Source organism: Dioszegia hungarica (assembly GCF_025882075.1).
Source record: "Dioszegia hungarica strain PDD-24b-2 chromosome Unknown MKK02contig_2, whole genome shotgun sequence".
Classification (NCBI taxonomy): domain Eukaryota; kingdom Fungi; phylum Basidiomycota; class Tremellomycetes; order Tremellales; family Bulleribasidiaceae; genus Dioszegia; species Dioszegia hungarica.
This window is the reverse complement of record NW_026515766.1, coordinates 1,601,007-1,622,197: the sequence shown is the minus strand read 5'-3', so window position 1 is coordinate 1,622,197 and position 21,191 is coordinate 1,601,007. Positions and strand designations below refer to the sequence as shown.

Here is a 21,191-nt window from a genome sequence, read left to right as displayed (position 1 = left end):
AGGTCAGTGGTGTGAGAGTCGCTGCAGAAAAGTGAGAAGCCTCAAAGTTGCAGCGAGAAAGAAGGTTGGACGCGAATTTGGAGCCCCACACGCACCAAGTCTATTTGGTTCCGCCGGGACTGTCCGGTCGTCAACGCCGGAAGGAGCAGCGACGATGAGCAGACACAAAGCGGTAGCGTGCTCGACTGTCCATACTACTCTTCATCACCAACATGTCTGTCTCTGCACCAGTATATGACAAGTCCGACCCCAGGTCCGAGAAGTACGTTTCTGGGCATTACGTCGGGGTTATAGTAGGCCGAAGGGAGCTGGGAGCTTACGCCTGCAGGTTGTTCCCGTTCCATGTGCCAATGACGCCAGAATGGGCGACGGTGAAGGATACATTCGGATCAGGAGCTATGATGGGTGCTGGTGCGGGAATGTTCATTCGGAACCCACTGTAAGTCCGAGTTTGAAGTTAAGTCGACGGCCCGTTCTTCCGCTGGACAACGGAAGGCCGGCGGAGGTTCAGCCCAATCGAGCTAGATGGGAGCTGACACTTCCAGCTTCGTCTGGGGCGCACTGGTCATGGCCGTCCTGGGCTTTGTTGGCCAAAAGCCGATGCGGAGGGAGAAGGACGCCGCGAGTCCGTTGATGGGTTTAGGGTGAGTGCTTTGATGTTTAGCCTCGAGCTTCGCCAGTCTGGCATATGTATCTAGCAGCCGCTGTCTTGGACATCTCGAGCTTGGCACAGAGCTGATATCCCAGGATGGGCTTCATGGGTGTCTTCTCGCTCCTTATGCCCAAGTTACTCGCTGCTCCCGCTGTCGCTCCCGCGTCAACATAATCCGGACGAACAATGACACGGGGATATCTATGGTCTATGCATAGTTGTACGCATACTCTTTGTCCCTGTTTCCTACGCTACATAGTCCTGCTTGACAGCTCCCAGCTGATCTCCCTGGGCTGATCTCCGATATTGCGGCACTTGAAGCCAAAGGAGGGGTTTGTGTACCTCGGAGGAGGCGTTTCAAGGGGCAAAAGGAATGCGGCATCGGCACGCATCACCCAACCTCACTACTCTGATTGATGCTTCCTCCATCATTTCTTGATTACTCTTCTTGATTACTCTTCTTGATTACTCACTATATTCACAGCAGGGATGGACGAGCTATACCACGCCCGCCTCTCTGCGCACCCGCACGAGCCCTCGGAACCGCATCAACCTCAACCCGCGCCCGTCCCTGTCCAGCTGCCCAACATATACGTCAACCCCTTCCCGCCTCCTCCGCCTCCTCAGCCGAGACGCTACCCCTCGCCGCCGATTATCCGACGACAGATACCCCCGCCTGTCATCCCAGGACCGGCGTACGTATCGAACATGATGCGCTTCGGTCCATTCACTTTCGTCAAGCCACACCCTCTTCTGTGGATCAGCCTGTTCATCAGCCTCGTAGCGCTAGTCCTGGGTGTTCCGAGAGGGTCTCTTCCTACCTTGACGGGCAGACACAAGGAACTGCGGGTACGTACTCGTCTTCTTTCCGTCCTTCGCCCTTCGTTCAACTTGACATCCGCTGATGGGCTTAGGCGAGAGAGAAGATCGTCGACGAAAAGCTCAACCTCATCTCCCACCTTTCCCACTTCCTACCTCCGCCTTTGGCGCATCTCGTCCATCCCGATACCACCTCAGCGGGGCTGAAGGGGAATACCTGGGCGTCAAGCCAGCACGCAGGACTACGATTCTGGAATGGGCGCTCCCATGCCGGCGTGCGCCCAGGGACGGAGGGGCGATGGTGGTCTGTCGAAGAGATGGGTGAGGGGGCCAGTGTTGTGCGGAGCAGTAGTGGCGCAAGGGGCGATGCGTCAGAGAAGGAGGTTTGGGTGTTGAGGATGGGTGAGACGGGTGAGTAACAGATGAAGAGCGCTTGGCTCCTTCGACCAACAGCCTAGCTGATATCGCAGATGATGCGAACCGTCCCCTCCTCTCGGCACTCACCCACTCCCTCTTACTCCGGGACAAGCTCCAACAAGACCTTGGCGAAGCTCGTTCGCGTACTCAGGCCGCCCTCGAAGTCTCTACCGCGCTCAGCACCGTCTCCACTCCCAGTGCCCAGCTACCACTCGCGCTGGGCCACCGTCACGCGGAGAGGGAAAAGCAGACTGAAGTGCTGCAGGAAGATTGGGAGAGGCTCGAGGTACGCCGGAAGCGAGACAAGGAGCGGGAGGGGGAGGTGGAGGAGAGGGAGAAGGCGGTGGGTGCGAGGGAGAAGTGGGTCGTGGAGGAGATGAGGTGAGTTATCTGGCTCTGATCGGTTCGGATCATCAGTTATAAATTGATGCAATATAGGAAGATGAGTGAGAAGGTTCAGTGAGTCAGCGAGAGTTCCGCGTGGACGTCAGGACATCGCGTATCTGGGCTGACGGTCTAGCTCTCAAGCCACCGAGCTCACCCTCGAGGACCGCATCACCGCGCGGCTCAAGTCGTACCAGCGGCAACTAGCCCACCTCCAGTCAGGCTCCTCTCCCGACAGTGCTCATCACGGACAAGGCGGAGAGAGGGACTCATAGCAGTCATTGGGTCCAAGTAAAGATCGCCGAAGGGATGGCACGGCGAGATCACTGTATGGAGCAGGCGAATGATTACCAAATATAACGATCTTTATGACTGCGGATGCATACCATGACTGTCATGAAGCATCTGCTGGCGACCTTCCCAGCGTCTAGTACTGCAGCTGAGTCCCGGCATAATCCCAGAATTTCCCGCCGTGGCTCTCCTTCGTTGCTTTCTCGATGACATTGAGCATGCCGGTGGCGCTCTCCTTGGGTGAGATGGCTCCGTCCAGAGGGATATTTTGCGCCTGCTTCGACATGTCGCTCAGAACGAAACCGGGGCTATTGGTGAGCTGCGCCGTTGTGTGCTGCTATCGATCCTCTCACTGAATGGGGAAAGCAACGATCTCCGCCATCTCCAGATTCATCTTGGCCATGATGTAGTTGAGAGCTGCCTTACTGGCTCCATATGCTGTCGCCTCGATAGGGACCGGATCGACGATCCGAGCGGCGAGCGAGGAGACAGCGACGAACTTGGGCTGCCCACCGGCCGCGTGGGAGGCGAGGAGGAGTTCAGCGAGAGCTTGGAAGATTGTGACGGGTCCAGTGCTATTGATCTTGACGTCGTCGAGGATGTCTGCCGGGGTGACTCTGCGGACGGTCTGACCTTCCAGAGCGCTCGCGACACCTGCGACGTCAGCGCTCAGCCTGAACGAGGGAGCCACACGAAGAGAGAAAGAAGGAACATACCGGCGCAGGCGATAACGCAGTCCACCTGGGAGTATCGCTCTTTGATGAGAGCGGCTGCAGCCTGGTTGTCCGCCTCGTCCGCACTGGTGATCTTGATCGGAATGACGGCGTCGGGATACTTCGCGGCAAGCTGACCAAGCTCGCTGTTGGTATCGACGGGGAAAGACCGGACGCCAGCGTAGACGACGGTGTCAGGCCGTTCCGCCAGCGCTTGGACAAGAGCATACCCGATGCCTCGGGCGGCACCGGTCACTGCACATATCAGAACTGCAGCTTCATCAGGATAGGATGCACTTACCAACGAAGATCTGCGGGGACATATCAAGTGCAAAGCGGAGAAGGTATAGGATGCTGGATGGTCGGAAAGCTTCAGTGCGTGATGAGGTACGAGTATGAGATATCTTTGTGCAGCCAGACGCGCCCTGCTCCCATATATCCTGACAGGACCAGCTTACTCATACCACATCAGCGGCTCAGTCTCGTAAGGCATGCGGCTCCGACCGATATGTCCGATGGCTACATGTGCTCAATCTGATTCAGCCATCGCAATCGAGATCCAGATTGACTCGTGAGCCATTCGGGCAGGTGGCGCACTTGTGGCGCGCACCGCATGATCATGTGCATTCACTGATAAGCGAGGAGCTAGCACGCGTGCAACGAAAGTCCGAAGCGGATATCGGGGCCGGAGATAGAGAGCTGCGTTGTGAGAGTGAAGTCCAGACCGGCCCAGATCTGAGATCTAAGATGAGGAACAGGACTGGCCGTGAACAAAAATTTTGTTCATGTTCATGTTCGGCCGAACAATTGTTCATGTTCGAACATTGGTGTCCACTGCCAGCTGAGATTATTCATGTTCACGTCCACTGCTAGATGAACAATTGTTACCACTGTTCAACAATTGTTCGACTTGTTCAAACAGGCCGAACATTTGTTCGAAAAGTTCACACTCAGCGAACAAATGTTCTGTTGCGCAAACAACTGTTCTCACAATTCGCCACCTGACTAGGGTACTTCTGCTAAGGCGGGGCAAGGTAGGCGGGAGCAGCTGCGGGAGCTTGAGCGGGTGGGAATGTGCACTGAGTGTGCGGATAGTTTTGAGCTCCGGCTCCTCGACCGAGCCTGTCAGCGTCCCAGATCACGCACAGAGAGCACACAGCAAAGGGGTCAAAGGAGCTTAAAACTTTCTGAAACAGCCATAGTCGTGTGTTTCAGGAGCTGCCCAGACCTCCTGCTGGGCGAACATCGAACATACATGAACATTTGTTCGCTGTGGTGAACAGTTGTTAGCGGGGATGAGCGTTCATGAACAGAGACGAACACTGTGAACAACTGTTCAACATTTGTTCATGGGGGTCGAACAATAAGTTCATGTTCATGTTCACTCCGATGCCGCCTCTCTGGAGAAAGTTTTTGTTCATGATTTGTTCGAACAATGAACATGTTCATTAACAATTGTTCACTTGTTCGGTTGTTCACGGCCAGCCCTGATGAGGAATGCGGAGGCCGGAGGCGGGTCCGGCGCTGTCCTCGCCTGCCGGTCAGCCCCGGCAAGGTCGACGTCATGATTGACAGGTGGTGCTTGTCGTCTGGTGCAATGCTTGGAGACCTGTAGGAGATTCTATCATCGAAAGGATCTCTGTTCCGTCGCAGTCGACAATGCAGTACAAGGAACGATCGGTTTTAAAATCTCAAAATGGGTACCGGTTCCGGCCTTGGTTGTCAAGCTTCTGACAATGCTAGCATGAATCAGACCATCATCTACTCTAAGCACACCTCGTGCATTCCAAGTCTGTCAAGCTGAAACGAAGGAGAGCGAGGGCTAGATTGGAGAGCAATAACCAGTGCATGAGTCAATAGCAGGTAAGTTGCCAATACTCCTATAGGTGGACTGGGTGATCTATCATAATCGGACCTCCTTAGCGCTTGGCACTAGTACCGCAACTCCTCCCCGGTATAGTTCCAGAACTTGCCGCCGTGAGACTCCTTGGTAGCCTTGTCTACAACGCTCAGGAGACCAGTAGCGCTCGCCAGCGGGGTGATCGCGCCGAAGGCTTCGATTGTAAGTCCAGCTTCACCTGCCGCTTTCCTAGCCTGATGCATCAGCGAGATAGCGTTGAATCTCCTCGGAAAACCTTACCATGTCCGTACTGACTATTCCAGGGCTAGCATATCAGCAAGCTGTCCATAATCCTAAGAGAAGAAAACAACCTGCCTGGTTGGGAACGCCACGATGTCGTGATACTCCTGGTTGATCTTGGCGACCACAAAGTTGACCGCGGCTTTTGACGTAGCGTATGCGGTGTACGGATACGGCAAGAGCTCAGCGATGGACCCCACGAGACTGGAGACTACCATGAACTTCGCGGAGCCGGGAGAGGCCTCGTTGGCCGCGAGGAGCAGCGAAGACATCTTATTGAACAAAGCGAGAGGCCCGAGTACATTCGTTTCGAAGTCGGAGAGCATGTGGTGAGGCTGTAATTCGGAGATGGGTAGGGTGCCGGAGTGTGAGCCTGCGTGTCAGCTCATTCCGGAACTCAGTAAGGAAGCAGATGCCTTGAGACGTGAGGGTCAGGGAGGGGATGGGAGAGAGAGATGACCTACCTGCATTGGCTATCACCACAGAGACGTACCCATACTTGGCCTTGATGACCTCCGCTGCAGCGACATTATCGGCCTCATCAGCTGAGTTGATCTTGATGGGGATGACGACCTCAGGGTGCTTAGCAGCGAGTTGAGCGAGTTGGCTGGCGTTGGGAAGGGGGAGGGAGCGGGTACCAGCGTAGACGACGGTGTCAGGGCGAGTGGAGAGCTGCTCGACGAGCGCAAAGCCGATACCGCGGGTGGCGCCGGTCACTGGTGATTAGTTGGGGCTCTTTCGGGGGCCAAAGGAGGGGGACTTACCGACGTAGACAGTAGGATTGGAAGACATATCTGTAGCTGGTTGGGACTAGCGAGTCGTGAGGGAGACGGATAAGGTGCGAAGGGTGGGGATGGGCTCGTATCACAGATATCACACAAGGAGGTGAGCCATATATAGCTGTGAGCTGGCCGTCGGCCGGGCCTCATCAGTAAGCACCCACGCCCCGTGCGTTGTCGCATGAGTCAGACCCTCTTGGTTCTGCTGATCAAGCATCCGTGCGACTGATCAAGCCGTACACGCTTTGAGGCGTCATGTGGAGGCAAGTAGACAATGAGATGGTCGCCAAGCAATATCTTGATCAGCCGCGAGGAAATGCTGAATCAGCTGCTGAATCAGTGCTCGGCGAAATCTCGGAAGATCTTCGTGCCTGGCCAGGACGGAGGAATGTGGAGTTCCCTTTGAGACAGAGCAGCGCGCCTGATCCTGAGCGCGACTGCGCTGAGCGCTGCGCCCGATGGGGCATGTTCAGGGTGCGCAAAGGTGTCGCCGCTGTGCTCTACGAAAGCCGAAAAGTCTTCCAGGGACATGACCACCTCAAAGAGTTTGACGCATGTACAGCAAAACTGATCAAGCCGTATCTCTGCTTGCAGGGGGACCCGGAAGTCAGCTGCCATGAGGAAGCCTGCCTTGACCAGACATGGCCATACATCTGTACATTCAAAGATCTGATCAGATCGGGAAGCATACCCATACTAGAAGGGCAGCTGTTCGCCCTCCCAAGTACAGAACCTGCCCCCTTGACTCTCCTTTGTCGCCTTGTCGATCACGCTGAGTATACCCGCCGCGCTCTCCTCGGCCGATATCCCTCCGATGTCCTCCAGCTTGACAGACAGAGCAGCGACGCCCGCGTGCCCCATCTCAGTCTTTACTGACCCCGGGCTGTAACTTCAGTATCCGTCCCTGGAGGCCTTGGGCTGATCCTAAGCCACCACAAGACTCACTGAATGGGGAACGAAATGATCTGCGGGTGCTCCACGTCCATCTTCTTGATAAGATAGTTGAGAGCGGCCTTCGAGCACCCATAGGAGTCAAAAGTGTACGCCATGCAGTCGGTGATCTGGCCTCGCTGCGAGGAGATGGCGACGAACTTGGGGCTGGCAGAACCGGGAGAGGCGGCGTGCGTGGCGAGGAGGAGGGGCGCCAGCGCTTGAAACAAGACTAGCGGACTGATGGAATTGGTCTCAAAGTCGCTCCTCATCTGTGACGGGGTAGCGGAGAGCACGGAGGATAGTCCGGACGATACACCTGTTTATCAGCTTCTAGACGGGCAGTTCAAGAGGACTCGCTCATTCACCTGCACAAGCGATGACACAGTGAAGCATGCCAAACTTCCCCTTGATAGCAGCTGCGGCAGCGTGGTTATCCTCGATGCTCCCGCTTGTGAGCTTGATGGGCAGGACGACAGTTGGGGACTGAGCGGCGAGTCGGCCGAGGTCACTGTCAGCGCCTGGAGGGAACGAGCGGACCCCAGCATAGACGACCGTGTTGGGCCGAGTAGAGAGAGCTTGGACGAGGCTAAAGCCTATGCCACGTCCTCCACCAGTGACTACAGGATCAGCAAACGGGATCTCTCCCTCAAGCTCGACTTACCAAGATAGATTGTAGGTTGAGCAGACATGGTGGCGTATATGATATCTGTGGCGAGAAAGAATGGAGATGGACTGCAGAGTACCTTGGGTTCTGAGCTGATATAGCAGATTAATAGGTGACAGAGAAAAGGGGTCACGAAGTGGCGACAATAAGCACATGACTTGTCGGCTAGCGAAAGAGGGTCAGAGTCTAGTCCAAGCTGCTAGGGATCTTCATGTGTATTGTCCAAGCCACCCCGTGCCACCCGCGCGGTTGAAGCGGGCGCTATCGCCTTGTCAGCGCTATGCAGGCAATCTGTGCCAGAGTCTGGCCCGGCCGGCCGGATAATGGAGGCGCTAATCCGAACTCTAAGCATGACACATGCGCCCGTAAGGCTCCGAAGGCTGAAACCTGCTGAAACCCGCCGCCCTAAAACACGTGGCGGTGAAACAGGTGCGGCAATGCAGCGCGAGCGCTGAGCCCGGCTTTGTTAGACACGCTCTTGACCATGCAACTGTCCCACGACGGTGGGATCGCGAAGTCTGCACAACCAGAAGATTAGCACTGTAGCACGTCCACCCAGATTACAAAACTGCAGGGGAGTTGTGCGCGAAATAGAATGGCTGTGAGGGGAATGATCAGCGCTCGCCATGGCGACATCGACGTCCGTCCCGTTGCCTCCTTCTAGGCCAGACCATACTTTTGGGCACCACTGACAGCATAAGCAAGATATCTCTGTTCAGCATTCAAAACCATATTTTTGACTTTGGCCGGCCGGTCCCGAACTTTCGAAGCCATAAGACCCAAGATAAGGGAGATAGCGAAATCGAATGAAGGCCGACACTGCTGAGTGCAGTGTGGTTAGTTATGGTAGTTATCAATATGTTTGTCTTCGCTCAGCCCAATGATGTGGCCGGCTCGAAATACAGACCATCCCTAACTCAATGTTGGGGGATGATCTGGGGGATCCCTAGAGTATGGCTTGACTGGGGGGAAGGGATCCCCGTCTCCCGTTGTGACACAGCACTTGTACGAGACCTCCTCGTATGCGCATATCGGCATTTTGAAGTGCCGGACTTGAGGCAGTGGAGGTTGTGAACGGGGCTGGTCATGCGAGGGTGAGGGCAGAGGGGAACAGGGAATTGCCAGTCGGCAATTACCGCCAAGACACTTGCTGAGCCAAGGATATACATCCTCATACATGATCGCCCTCTATCCACTGCTGTACGATGAGCTCCCTAGACCCATCCGCGCGACCCCTCTGGGGCGAGCTGGTGAAGAGAGTGGTCCGACCGCAAACGTCACGCCAAAGGGATTGCCTCCGCCGATTCTCGCACGACAGTCGGTCTCAACTGACAACGACCTGGACTTCTGCATACTAATCAGCTCTGATCAATCACGAGTTGAAGCTTTAAGCGGAAAGCTCACCATATGTGCCCTCCTCCTCATCATGTCGCCCGACCACGACGCTCCTCCCTAGCCCAAATACCAGCTCGTCCGCCTGTCTCACAAGGAGAATCGGGAGCGGCGATCTTCCCAAGACAGCTCCCTCGTGGCCTGCCGATATATGCGGTGGTCGCGACCCGCCGACGAGCTGAACGGTAGACAGCGGCGCCTGGGCGGGATGGTCCAGCGTTTCCTCCTTCTCTCGCAACTCCGGATCAAGCATCTCTTGGCTTTCCTCATCTGCCATGCTGAGTTCCGCACGAGCTTCTTGATCCGCCGCTTGACTGACGCTCTGAAGCGCCTGCCGAATCGCCTCATTCCCGTCGACCTCGAGCTCGGCGGTATCGAAGCCTGAGACTGTGTCCGCCCATGCTGGAGGTGCTGCGTTGTCGGCCGGATAGTCCGCGAGCGCGTTGAGCGTGTGCGGAGGATCGACCATTTCTGGCTCGATATTGGCAGCTCCCGATCCGCCCGATACGTGCCCGATCGAGTGCGGCATTGAGTTATCTACTTGGGCTCGCAGCAGATCCGCCGTTCGCATGGTCTCTGCGAGCTCTGGTAGATCGACCACGACGATCACATGATCAGACCCCGCTGGGTACGACGAAAGAACGGGATCTTCCTCGCCTCTCTCATCGCCGGTGGTGTATGCGCTGAGCTCGCCATCGAACCGTAGGCACCGAGCCGTTGAGCTTTGATTCGCGCCTTTGACCGAAGTAGACCGCTGAGCGGAGCGCCAAGTCGAAGCACGTAGTGGGCCAATCGTACCGAGGTAGACGAATAGCGGGAGTGGAGGGGATTCCAGGTCGGGCTTGGTGAAGAAGTGGGAGAGGGTGAGTTGGAGTGTATTGGATCTGGGGCGGTAGATGGGGTCGAGGAGGAGTCGAGGAGCGGGCGAGAGGGATTTAGGCGGGGTCGTTGCGGTATCGCCTGGGGAAGGAGAGGGGTCGAAGAAGGTATGCGAGAAGTTATCTATCCTGTTAGCGTGGCTCTAAACGACTCGCTGATGGCGGTCTAGCGTACCGACTCCAGCTATTAACCAAGCCATCCAGTCCTGTACCACCTCCACTTCCACACTGGTCTTGACCGTCTCCGCCCCGACCTTCTCTTCCCGCTCCACTGCTCGCCGTTCCGCCGACTGCCACGTGCATACGGTCTGCTCCCCTCCGTCCTCCTCCTCAGCCACCACCGCCGCAGCTAGAGCGTTCCGCCTCGTCTTGAGTCTCTTGGCGGGTCGCTCGGCCGTCTCCATAGCCTGTGGAGGAGACTCAGCTTCCACCGCTGCGACGACAGCAGCCTGAACAGCTGACTCGTCCAGAAGGACCGGATCGAGATTCGCATTGAGGCCGAAAGCGTTATCAAGCTCCGCATCGTTGAGTGTATCAAGACCGGCCTCTTCCAGCGTTACCGGTGCGGGTGGCGTGGCTGCCTTTGGTGCAGGTGATGCAGGTGCCGGCTGGTCCTCGAGAGAGTGCGTGACTGGCGAAGCTGCGCGTGGCCGCTTAGGTCTCCGACCGGTATGAACGGATTGCTGCTCGTCTGGTTCCCGCATTTCCCCTCCACCTAGCCTAGCTCCCGGAGCGGCCAGGTACGTTCTTTTCCCTCCCTCGAGTACCACCTCGCCCTGATCATCCACTCTGACCATTCCGATCCGCTGCAGCTCGCTGACTGGCTGACCGTGCTCAGCGTCCGCCCCACCGTCCTCTCCGGCTTTCCCCAAAACCACCTCATTCTTCTCCACCTTGACCAGCTTGACCGGCTCGCTCTTTGTCCCTCCGTGAATATCCACCAGCCTCACGATCGAGCCGTACGTCAACACCCTCTCTTGGTCCGCCTCGCCTTCCGCAGGATCCACCGTATGGTATGGCCCGACCAGCTCGGCCCGCTTGATCATCTCGAACCGGAACGGTGTCCACTTGCCCGTCCGGCTCGCCAATCTCGCCTCGGCAGCGTTGTCGTCCAGCTTCATGTATTTGGTGCGGACTGATTGGCCATTTATTCGCACCCAGAGGGCGAATGAGGCGGACTCGGGGAAACAGGTCGACACAGACCGGGATTTGGAGGTTTTGATGGAGGGTTTGGAAACGATGCTGAGTAGGCCGGAAGAGAGGGCTGCCCAGGGCGTAGACGGAGCGGAGTTGGAGGAAACGGCTTGATGTATCAAGGCTCCCGCGATTGCTGGAGGGGGGTCCGCCGGATCGATATGGGCAAGAGATGGAGATTGCGTCTCTTGCTCAGCGCCTCCGCCTCCTCCCTCCGCCGCCCCCGAGGTGTGCGCCTCTAGTACCAGCTTGAATCCCTGAAGCTTCACCTTCTTGTCTTCTCCCCCTCCAACCCAGAGAGAGGGGAACGTGATTCCCTCTTTCAAAAGGTCTTGATCCATATCACCCATTCCTCGGCCTCGCGCGGTCCAGCCCGGACCGAAGCCCGTCCGGTTCGCAGCTTCCCGTATCCGTCGGGTCTCCTCGCGAGTCCGCCCCTTCTTTTCAATCGCTGTCGGAGTAAAGGCGGATCTGAGGACTGGAGAGGAGGCTGTGAAGGAGGAAGAAGAGGGCACAATCCGATGGGTCTGGGATGAAGAGGGTGCGAGAGCCGGGACATGCTGGACCGCTACGGCGGGCGCGATGACGGGGACGGGAACCGATGAGAGGGTAAGCGAGGTGATAGAAGGGAGGATAGGGCCGGAAATGCGGACGAAGGGCGGAGGTACAATCAGTCTGGGTCTCATCAGCTCGTTGAAACCTGATGATCAGGTTGGGTACTGAGCCTACCGACGTTCTTTGCCATAACTCTTTTGTGCGGCTGTAGGGTGCCATACCTGGATTGTCGACCACCCTCCCGAGCTACCCCGCGTGCCTGCTGCGGCTGCCGCGCCATCTGTAACGAGCTGGGTGATGCCCCTCCGGAGGTTATCGCCATCGCTAGCTTCAGCCGAGGCGATTGCGGAGGCTTTCGCCAAGGTTTCGGACGAATCATCTCCCGTTGAGAAGTTCTGAAGAGTCAGCTGAGGCATATCGTGCTCCACCAAAGAACGGGCTCACGTATGCTGTATCCTCCAGCATGTCATGCAGGTTCAAGGGTGCCTCTTCCATACCCCCCTCCTCGTGTCCCATCCGGTTTTCTCCGTGGCCATCATCGCCTGTGAAATCGTAGGCCTCTTCCGCCTCCCCTGTGATGGCGTTTAGGAGTAGATGTAGCGGAGTTGAGGATGGCTCGCTGTCGTCCATTGCTGCTATACTACTTGGAACCAAATAGAAAGGCTGTTCAAATCTTCCCACGATAGCTCGGCGGCAAAAGAGATGGTGCGCAGTCTTGTGGCCACGTGGTTTGATAAGGAATGTGGCAAAGTGGCGCGAGTCTTCCAAGCCTCGGGCATCGGTGTGGCAAACACGACCTGAAGGGTCCATGGAGGGCCATAGAGGCTTTCGGAGAGCGTAGCCTGCAATCCTTGCCAACTGCTGTTAAGAACAGGCCGTATGGTAGCTCATAGATGCGGTTTATTCATCTCGAATCCACATGGAAGATTTCACGCCGTGAGCTTATTGACCGTCGGTGAGAGAATGGGGGACATCGACCCAACGCGAAGGGGAAGGACACCTCATGCGTCGGCGTTGATATGCTGGATCGCTGGAACGCTGGGCCGTTCGAAGCCAAGGCGCTGCAGCCAAGGAAATGCTCCCATATGGGCAGGTGTGTTTCAGCCACTCGAAGGGGTGTTTCAGATAAGGTAATTGCCTCAGATCTTAAGATCTCGGCACGGCGAGCGGGCCTCGGCCTCGGCGACCGGAAGCAACCCACACGGCGTACCTTGTGCTCCCCTCCTCTCTTGGGTCCTTCACGACCCACGACCCATATGCTTGTAGCACAGCTATGATCGCCTCGTCCGTCTCACATGACCTTCTCGGACCTCTTAGTCCAAGCTCTATAAAAGAGGCCCTTTCAACTCGCTTGTTGTGCCCGAGACTCGATTCCACTGACTTCACCTTGATCCCAACCTGACTGCTGCAACCCTTATCCTCCATAAACAATGTCTGCTCAACCTACAGTCTATGTCGGTAGGTCAATGCTCTTCTCATTGCCAATCAGGCGCGTAAATGAGAGTCCAGCTGATGTGCAGTCACCGGTGGTGGACGCGGTATCGGTCTTGCCTTCGTCCAAGCCTTGGCCGCTCGCCCCAATACCGTCGTCTATGCCGGCGTCCGCTCCTTCCCTCCCGCGGCCGACAGCGAGCTCGGCAAGCTCGCCGCTTCCAAACCTGACGTCTGTATCCCGATCAAGATCACCAGTGGGGACGAGGAGGACAATGCTGCGGCAGCGGCTACTATCAAGGCCAAGTACGGGAAGGGAGTCTCAGTCGTTATTGCCAATGCTGGTGAGCTTTGTTTCTCTGTCCGCGAGCTTGGGCTGATATAATAGGCATTCAGACCGGCATGAATCCCATTCAGCATGCCAAAATGGATGACTTCATCGACAACTTCAAAATCAATACACTCTCTCCGGTCTTATTGCTTCAGAAGCTCTCTCCTCTCCTCCTCCCTGGCGGCAAGTTCATTGCCATCTCGTCCCAGCTCGGCCAAATCACCGACGCCGCACCATATCCCTTCTCGTGTTACGGAGCGAGTAAAGCCGCACTGAACTATGTCATGAAGAAGGCGGATATGGAGAGCCCGGGCGTAACGATCTTCCCCATTCAGTGAGTCGCGAGTAGGTATCAAAGCTGACGACCCAGCCCTGGGGGTGTCAAGACCCAGATGACCCTTGACGGACTGAAGGAGGTGGGCATGAAGCCGGAGGACGTTGGTGCCATCGAGCCGGAGGAGAGCGTGGCTGGTATGCTGGACGTGATCGATAAGGCGACCAAGGAGAGTCACGGAGGGAAGTTCTGGGACTACAAGGGGGAGCAGATGACTTTCTGACCAGAGAGGATTAATTGGTATCTCATAGCTTGTCTGTAGGGCCTCAGGACGGAGATGTACAGCCTGACCTGTGTCTAGGGGAGGACCTCATCTTTGACAGGCGCATTCGATCATTCTTGCGCCCCTGCTGCGTCAGCTCCACAGCCTGACACGCCTCCCCTCCTCCTTGAGCTCCGAGCCCCTCAGGACGACCATCTGCTGTGTGAGCGGAGCGCGAATGGCTCGCTATGAGCACGAAGCAAGCAAGAAAGCCACCCGGCAGAACAGAGCCGGCCGGACGATAGGGCACCGGAATTTACATACCGGAAATTCTGGTCCAAATTCCGGTTCTCGGATCTCGGACCTGGAAAATCTCGGCCTCGGTCTCGGCGTGCTGACCCGCTGATCAAGACACAAGCGGGGAACTAGTCTCTCTAGCCTTTAACCACCTGGATCTCCGCACGCCACATCAATTTCTCTTGAGGCGTGGCGTGAGAAGGAAGAGATTTATCAGCGCTATGACCCTCGTTTCGCCCGGCTCGCCCGAGGGGCATCAGAGGAGCTGATACACCCGCAATGCTTCGGCCATGCCGCCATTTTCTGGCCTGCTGATCAAGCTGATGATACCATGACCAAGCTTCCTTGGCTCCGTGGCTGATACATATATAAGCTGAGCTTGACCTGACTTCTTCGCCACTATCCTCAATCAGCACTCCCAAACTGATCTCAACGTCCAAAACACACCACACACCACACACCTGACATGTCCGCTCAGCCTACCATTTGCGTCGGTATGTCTTATAGTCTCCCTGCCTCTGAGCGTACCCAAGCTGACAAGCAGTGACCGGTGCTGCGCGCGGTATCGGTCTCGCCTTTGCCCAGCTCCTCGTTGCCCGGCCCGACACCATTGTCTACGCCGGCGTACGCTCGTTGCCCCTTGCTCCTTCTAGGGAGCTCGGTGTGCTCGCGACTGGGCATCCCGAGGTCCTCTTCCCCATCAAGATCACCAGTGGGGACGAGGCCGACAATGCCGCTGCTGCAGCCACGATCAAGGCTCGGCATGGGATGGTACACGTCGGCATAGCGAATGCTGGTCAGCCACACTTCCTCCTTCCCCCGCCTCCTTTATATCCCTTAGGTCCAGCTGACAAATGCAGGCGTCTCGTCCGGGCTCACCCCTGTCCTCCAGACCACCGCGGCACAGATGACGACCGACTTCTATATCAATTCGTACGGGCCGTTACTGCTTCTACAGCGGTGCTCCGAGCTTCTGCTCGCCGCACATGCGGCCTCTCCCGGATCCGCCAAGTTCGTCGCGGTCTCGTCGGTCCTGGGCCAGATCACAGAGGCCTCAAATTTTAGCTGGACAGCTTACGGGGCGTCAAAGGCCGCTCTCAATGTCCTGGTCAAGAAGATCAACATCGAGATGCCCCAAGTCACCGCTTTCCCCCTCCAGTAGGTCAAGCAATTGAGTACAACTTACGGTGGACATGGTCGTCAGCTGATACCCTAGCCCGGGCACAGTCGGTACCGAGTAGCACCAAGCATGGGTACGTATACACCGGATAATACCCCAAAAATACCCGTAACCGTTCAAGAGTACGGATGCGGGTCCGAGATCCGGGGCGACTTCGGGGTAGGTGCGGATACGGGTCTCAGCTAGGGGCAACTGGGTATGGGCGGGTATATACCGGGTATACCCGGCGTACCCGAGGCTCTCACACTGCAAACCTGTCAAGCCAGCGCTGGGATAGCTGGCCCCGGAGACTTGCGAACCACTGTTGCTAGTCATGTAGCACGGGCGACAAGGCCCTGGAACGGGCCGGTGCAACGTCTGAACATCATCAAGGTCGGACGCTGGCGCTTACGAGATGAGGAATGAGGATCATTGAATTTGCCACCCAGTGGCAAAGTGCCGCCGATGCGCTTGTTGCGCATGGAGAGTGCTGATGTGGCTCTGCTAGCTCACGAGGGAGATATAACAGCCGTCTAGATCCGTCGGAGCGCGTGGAAAGGCATGCCTGAGGTACTCTATCTTGGCCCACGGGTACTGGGTTTTACCCGGTATATACCGGGTATTGGCCCAATTTCGGGTACGGGTACGGGTACGAAACTTCCCTAGAAATGGGGTATAGGTAGGATACGGATACTGCACTCGGTCCGATCAGGCCGTACCGGGTGCGTACCCGAACCCGGAATGCTCGGTGCTAGTACCGAGTTAACGATTTCGGGAATCTCGGCGCTATCTCTCACGTTGGCGGATGTCGGCGCTATCACTGCCCGGGAGAGCGCGGCGGGTATGCTGGCTGTCATTGACAAGGCGACCAAGGAGGAGCAGGGCGGCAGATTCTGGAGCTACACTGGCGAGGAAATGACCTATCGATCCAAAGTAGCTCTGCCTTTCCCTTAGCTACACTACTTAGTAAGCTACCGTGGAGGTTGGACTGCTGGAGCCGAATGTATAATCATAATCATATTCGTAGATCTTTTGATGCTGAGCGGGGGCGACCGCCATTCACCGTCCGTGCGAGCATGCCTATTCCGACTCATGTCCCCTTAGTAGAATCAGTGTGTACGTCACGTCACTTAGGGCAGTAAAATGGGGTATTCAAAGCACATCTTATAAGCAATCCATCTGAAATACAGCCTCAATCGGTACCGTTCCGCTTGTTGCGCTTCCACTCTCCTAACCTCTCCCTCCTGATCCGCCTCGTCTCCTCAAGGTCCACATCGGCTTTGACCTCGTCGACCGCATCCGGATCTGGCATATCGAATTCATCCGGTGGGGGACTGGGCGGTGGAGGTGGAGGACTTGCCGGCTCCTTCCCTCCTTCCTCTTCCCCTTTGCCATCCTCGCTCTCTTCCTCACTATCGCTCCCATATCCCCCTAAAAGCACAACCGCCCCTTCAGCCTTCTCCAGCCCCATCTCCACCCTCACTCCCCTCTTGACCTTCTCCCACTCGCCCGTCCATCTGCCGTTACGCAGGAAAGCGAATCGCTTGTCCGTAGCGTGATTGGCTAGGATACGCATCTCGAGGGACTTGGGATTCGGGGCGGCATACATCGATTTGGCGGTGTGGAGCATGAGTGCTCGGACAGCTCCTGGGACCTATACGTCAGCCTTGCCCATCTCCTATCTATCACGTACCTCATCTGCCTTAGCAGCATTCTCCTCGAGCCTAGCCACCAGCTTCACATCCTCCACCTCCCGTTCCTTGAGCCGTTCTTCCCGCAGCCTCTCCAACCACCTGCGCTTCTTCTCCTTCTCGTACGCCTCGACGGCTTCGTCTCCGGAGATATCGAATAGCTCTTCTTCGTCCGAGGGGAGATCGGCCCATGAGGAAGAGGAGGAGGCTGGGGAGGCAGCTCGACGCCTGGCCGGCATGGAGGGAGGAAGAGAAGGCAGGAGGTGGATAATATTGTAGCTGGTCCATTAGCTTAGTCCTGCTTTGCCCAAACGGAGTGGACATCATGCACGTCTTGGCCCCGTTGTCATTAATCGATGTACCGCTACCGCTACCAGACCGTCGCCGTTGTTATACCAGCCGTTGACCGTAGTGCCCATCTTGCAAACGGGTCGAGGGAGCAAACCTACCGATCCGCCCAGACTTCCTCATCCCCCTCCTCTCCCCCACTCCACCGGATCAACGAGCCCCGCCCTGTCGCACTGCTCGTGGAGGACCCTTCTCCCGATCCACTGGCAGTGCTAGAGCTGTATTCCAGCTGCGCCTCGTATGCTTGAATGTAGGCTGCAGCGGGATACTCTGGCTGCGTTGAGGCAAAGTCCGAGGTGCGAGGGCGTTTGCTCGGAGTGGGGCGCCAGGCGTGAGGAGCCATTGCCGAGGGCTAGACGTCCCGTCGAGGTTACTGAGATTGAGAGAGGCAAAGCTGAAAAAAGAGTATGTTGGGGCGGATTGCAAGATGACGATGAGAGTTAAAGGCAAGGCGAAATCACAAAGTTCACTGTTCAGTCTGATTTAACTGAGACCGGTGGAGCTTGGAGGTCGAAAGCTTCGAGCTTGAGTGGGGTATGGTGCACCTCTCCCGACACAAGAGGGTCATGGCCTTGTGATGAGCCTGTCCCTGCGGGCAAGTACTGGCTGACTGCGAAATATAGAGGTCTACCCGTTGTCCTGGCAGACCTGGGCCTGTCCACCAGGCTCACTTCCTCATCCCTATCCTCATCGCTCAGCTAGTCCATCTCGCCTTAGTGTCTACAAACATATCCATACCCCACGACCTCCCCCGATCGTTGCTGGTCCGCCCTCTCGCACCCCCAGCTCCCGACAGATCCTCCTAAGGCGAGCCTGACGGCTTGTACTTTGGTAATTCGCCCCGAGCCTCCATCCGCGCCTTTGCCTCCGCCAGTGCCCATGTTTGGATGCTGTCGATTTGATTGTGTTGTCGAGAGGGTAGTGTCGAGCAGGCGGATTCAGAGGGCAGACCAGAGATAGACAGCAGAGACAGGGAGATGTAAAAGACGATCAGGGAGCGAGAGGAGGCGACGGTCAGCGGTCGCCCCTTCTCGACAAGTGAGACGCCAAACATACCTTGTATCGGGCTTGTACACTAGCAATACAGTCGCGAGGGCCATACCGCCGAACATGCCGACGTAGTAGATAGTCCTAGCCTTTCAGCTCAAGTCCGCCAAGTACCTTCCCGGTCGGTCTGTATTGACACCCCAGGCACTCGACCGACATAATTGATAGATCGTTCACTTACTCCCATGATTCCCGTTGACGCTTCTGTCCTTTCACAGGCTACAGATATCAGCTTATCCCCCAATATTCCCTAATAGGCCGAAGACCAAGCGGAGCACAATCAAGGCTAGAGGAAAACGTGCCCGCTCGCCAAATATGTATCCCGACGGCGCGTTATACGACGGCCCTCCGCTAGCATATCGTCTGCTCGCTGCGGAAGCGACGGATCGTGTGGCTGGTAATGCGCGGAGCATAGGTGTTGCTGATGCGATCATAGTGTAGTTGTATCAAAGCAGAAGAAGAGAGGTTTATAGCGAGGAGTTGGCGAGGAGAGGCAAGAGTCGGTGCAGCCATCCCGAACGCGCCTAACGTCTAATCCTGTCCTGAGCCTATTTTGACCGGTCCAAGCTGTGAAACTAGGCTCGCTGCACGGGCCTCCACCTCGCGTCCTTGCTGTTGACTGTCGCACAAGTTGACTTTGACCTTCTACATACCCCTCTGCTTCTCCTTCCACACCTTACTCATACCCTAATTGCGCCAGCAGCTAGCATCACTGGATCCGCGACAGTATGGCTACCGAATTTGACGATGTGTGAGCTGGCCCACCTGGACGTCCCAGTGATTTCAGCTGATATATAAAGCCTCACAAATCAGCCGGTCGTGCTCGACAATGTGAGCTCGCCGGTGCTTCCTCGCGTGGACCAAGCTAATACATACAGGGATCTGGAATGATCAAAGCTGGCTTCGCAGGCGAAGAGAAGCCATCCTGCTACATCCCTTCATAGTGCGTCTGCACAGCTGGCCAGGCCATGCAGAGCCCTCTATAGCTGACCCCTCAGTGTCGGCAGACCAAAGCATCCACGAGTCATGGCCGGTGCGATACAGGACAACATCTTTATTGGAAGGAGAGCACAGGAACTCCGAGGTCTGTTGAAGATAAGATACCCAATGGAGCATGGGATAGTGATGGATTGGGACGATATGGAGCGGATATGGGGTTGGGTGTACTCGGACGGGCTGAAGGCGCTTAGCGAAGAAGTGAGCTCGCCGATTTGGATCCTCCTAACAGAAGCTGACTCTGGTAGCATCCTGTCCTCCTGACTGAGGCCCCTTTGAATCCACGGCAGAATCGAGATGTCGCCGCTCAGATCTTCTTTGAGACGTTCAACGTTCCTGCTTTCTTCACCAGTGTACAAGCAGTACTCAGTCTGTGAGCTGTCGCGATCACATGAAGGACATGAGACAACAGCTGATCCATCAGATACTCGTCAGGTCGCACAACAGGAATCGTCCTGGACTCCGGAGACGGCGTAACGCACGCCGTGCCAGTCTTCGAGGGCTTCTCCATGCCGCACGCAATACGGAGAATAGACCTGGCTGGACGGTAAGCTGAACTCGGCACAATGATGCGAGAACGTAAGGCCTCAAGCTGATACTCCAGCGACGTGACGGACCAGCTACAACTCCTTCTCCGCAAGAACGGCCACTACCTCCACACATCAGCCGAGAAGGAGGTCGTACGACAGATCAAAGAGAAGACATGTTATCTTTCCCTCAATCCCGCGAAGGAAGAAAAGGATAATGGCGGAGCACTGGGCGAGTTTAGGCTTCCAGATGGGAAGATGATACAGGTTAGCTTGCTCGCCGACACCTCTACTACCATAGGCAGGAGCTGAAGCTGACCATGTTAGCTCGGCACAGAACGCTTCCTCGCCCCTGAAATACTCTTCAACCCAGAGATAATAGGACAAGAGTACCCTGGGGTACATCAGGTCATTGTCGACTCGATCAACCGGACGGACCTGGACCTGCGGAAATCGTTGTATAGCAATATCGTCCTGTCGGGTGGATCGACACTGTGTACAGGTGAGTCAGCTGACGCTAGGTACACCACCATTAGGGAGTACGGTTAGCTGATATACCAGGTTTCGGGGATAGATTACTGGCCGAAGTGAAGAAGCTGAACAAGGAGGTCAAGTTGAAGATTTATGCTCCTCCAGAAAGAATAGTAAGCTCAATATGGCTCGACCGGCACCGGAGAGCAGAGCTGACATATCAGTACTCGACCTGGATAGGAGGCAGTATCTTGGCTGGACTGAGCACATTCAAAAAGGTCAGTTCGTGTCAACCGATTTGCAGCTGGGCTCCGAGCTGACGAGGGCGCAGATGTGGGTATCGGCCGACGAGTACAAGGAGGACCCGGACATTATACATAAGAAGGCATTCTAGATGGTTGACGGATACACGATCTATGGACGACTTCTACGTCCTTGATGTATATAATGATAACTATACAACCGGTACAACCCTACTCTCAGCGCCGTCTCCTCAATGTCCAATAGTACCACCTTGTGCAGTTTTCGCCCCCCTCACCGTCCAGC

At 56.3% G+C, this 21,191-nt stretch overlaps 10 protein-coding genes across 10 annotated transcripts; 5 read left to right on the top strand and 5 right to left on the bottom strand.

The window, feature by feature from the left end:
• Positions 1 to 212: 212 nt before the first annotated feature.
• MKK02DRAFT_40021 (uncharacterized protein) lies at positions 213 to 826 on the top strand (the record flags this gene model as incomplete). The annotated part of the gene is made up of 4 exons (XM_053090901.1): positions 213 to 262; positions 329 to 439; positions 546 to 644; positions 748 to 826. 4 exons carry the CDS (start codon positions 213 to 215, stop codon positions 824 to 826), a joined length of 339 nt encoding a protein of 112 aa, XP_052949476.1.
• Positions 827 to 1,141: 315 nt separating this feature from the next.
• Positions 1,142 to 2,547, top strand: MKK02DRAFT_40020 (uncharacterized protein; the record flags this gene model as incomplete). Its single annotated transcript, XM_053090900.1, has 5 exons — positions 1,142 to 1,501; positions 1,567 to 1,882; positions 1,942 to 2,269; positions 2,327 to 2,347; positions 2,409 to 2,547. 5 exons carry the CDS (start codon positions 1,142 to 1,144, stop codon positions 2,545 to 2,547), a joined length of 1,164 nt encoding a protein of 387 aa, XP_052949475.1.
• A 152-nt stretch (positions 2,548 to 2,699) lies between these two features.
• Positions 2,700 to 3,599, bottom strand: MKK02DRAFT_29698 (uncharacterized protein; the record flags this gene model as incomplete). The annotated part of the gene is made up of 4 exons (XM_053087885.1): positions 2,700 to 2,871; positions 2,917 to 3,217; positions 3,280 to 3,531; positions 3,578 to 3,599. 4 exons carry the CDS (start codon positions 3,597 to 3,599, stop codon positions 2,700 to 2,702), a joined length of 747 nt encoding a protein of 248 aa, XP_052949474.1.
• A 1,609-nt stretch (positions 3,600 to 5,208) lies between these two features.
• On the bottom strand, positions 5,209 to 6,208 carry MKK02DRAFT_40018 (uncharacterized protein; the record flags this gene model as incomplete). Its single annotated transcript, XM_053090899.1, has 5 exons — positions 5,209 to 5,370; positions 5,417 to 5,441; positions 5,522 to 5,789; positions 5,881 to 6,132; positions 6,181 to 6,208. 5 exons carry the CDS (start codon positions 6,206 to 6,208, stop codon positions 5,209 to 5,211), a joined length of 735 nt encoding a protein of 244 aa, XP_052949473.1.
• A 683-nt stretch (positions 6,209 to 6,891) lies between these two features.
• Positions 6,892 to 7,817, bottom strand: MKK02DRAFT_40017 (NAD(P)-binding protein; the record flags this gene model as incomplete). Its single annotated transcript, XM_053090898.1, has 4 exons — positions 6,892 to 7,078; positions 7,141 to 7,444; positions 7,494 to 7,745; positions 7,790 to 7,817. 4 exons carry the CDS (start codon positions 7,815 to 7,817, stop codon positions 6,892 to 6,894), a joined length of 771 nt encoding a protein of 256 aa, XP_052949472.1.
• A 1,299-nt stretch (positions 7,818 to 9,116) lies between these two features.
• On the bottom strand, positions 9,117 to 12,441 carry MKK02DRAFT_40016 (uncharacterized protein; the record flags this gene model as incomplete). The annotated part of the gene is made up of 5 exons (XM_053090897.1): positions 9,117 to 9,139; positions 9,197 to 10,186; positions 10,238 to 11,931; positions 11,986 to 12,206; positions 12,256 to 12,441. The coding sequence occupies 5 exons, from the start codon at positions 12,439 to 12,441 to the stop codon at positions 9,117 to 9,119; spliced, it is 3,114 nt and encodes a 1,037-aa protein (XP_052949471.1).
• Positions 12,442 to 13,241: 800 nt separating this feature from the next.
• Positions 13,242 to 14,130, top strand: MKK02DRAFT_29695 (uncharacterized protein; the record flags this gene model as incomplete). The annotated part of the gene is made up of 4 exons (XM_053087884.1): positions 13,242 to 13,269; positions 13,332 to 13,586; positions 13,631 to 13,907; positions 13,944 to 14,130. 4 exons carry the CDS (start codon positions 13,242 to 13,244, stop codon positions 14,128 to 14,130), a joined length of 747 nt encoding a protein of 248 aa, XP_052949470.1.
• A 742-nt stretch (positions 14,131 to 14,872) lies between these two features.
• MKK02DRAFT_40014 (uncharacterized protein) lies at positions 14,873 to 15,647 on the top strand (the record flags this gene model as incomplete). The annotated part of the gene is made up of 4 exons (XM_053090896.1): positions 14,873 to 14,900; positions 14,951 to 15,202; positions 15,267 to 15,564; positions 15,623 to 15,647. The coding sequence occupies 4 exons, from the start codon at positions 14,873 to 14,875 to the stop codon at positions 15,645 to 15,647; spliced, it is 603 nt and encodes a 200-aa protein (XP_052949469.1).
• A 1,110-nt stretch (positions 15,648 to 16,757) lies between these two features.
• On the bottom strand, positions 16,758 to 17,947 carry MKK02DRAFT_40013 (uncharacterized protein; the record flags this gene model as incomplete). The annotated part of the gene is made up of 3 exons (XM_053090895.1): positions 16,758 to 17,219; positions 17,259 to 17,535; positions 17,706 to 17,947. The coding sequence occupies 3 exons, from the start codon at positions 17,945 to 17,947 to the stop codon at positions 16,758 to 16,760; spliced, it is 981 nt and encodes a 326-aa protein (XP_052949468.1).
• A 1,432-nt stretch (positions 17,948 to 19,379) lies between these two features.
• On the top strand, positions 19,380 to 21,039 carry MKK02DRAFT_40012 (actin family; the record flags this gene model as incomplete). Its single annotated transcript, XM_053090894.1, has 11 exons — positions 19,380 to 19,402; positions 19,452 to 19,482; positions 19,530 to 19,594; positions 19,650 to 19,848; positions 19,896 to 20,020; positions 20,072 to 20,194; positions 20,252 to 20,441; positions 20,502 to 20,676; positions 20,736 to 20,818; positions 20,870 to 20,923; positions 20,977 to 21,039. The coding sequence occupies 11 exons, from the start codon at positions 19,380 to 19,382 to the stop codon at positions 21,037 to 21,039; spliced, it is 1,131 nt and encodes a 376-aa protein (XP_052949467.1).
• Between the last annotated feature and the right edge of the window lie 152 nt (positions 21,040 to 21,191).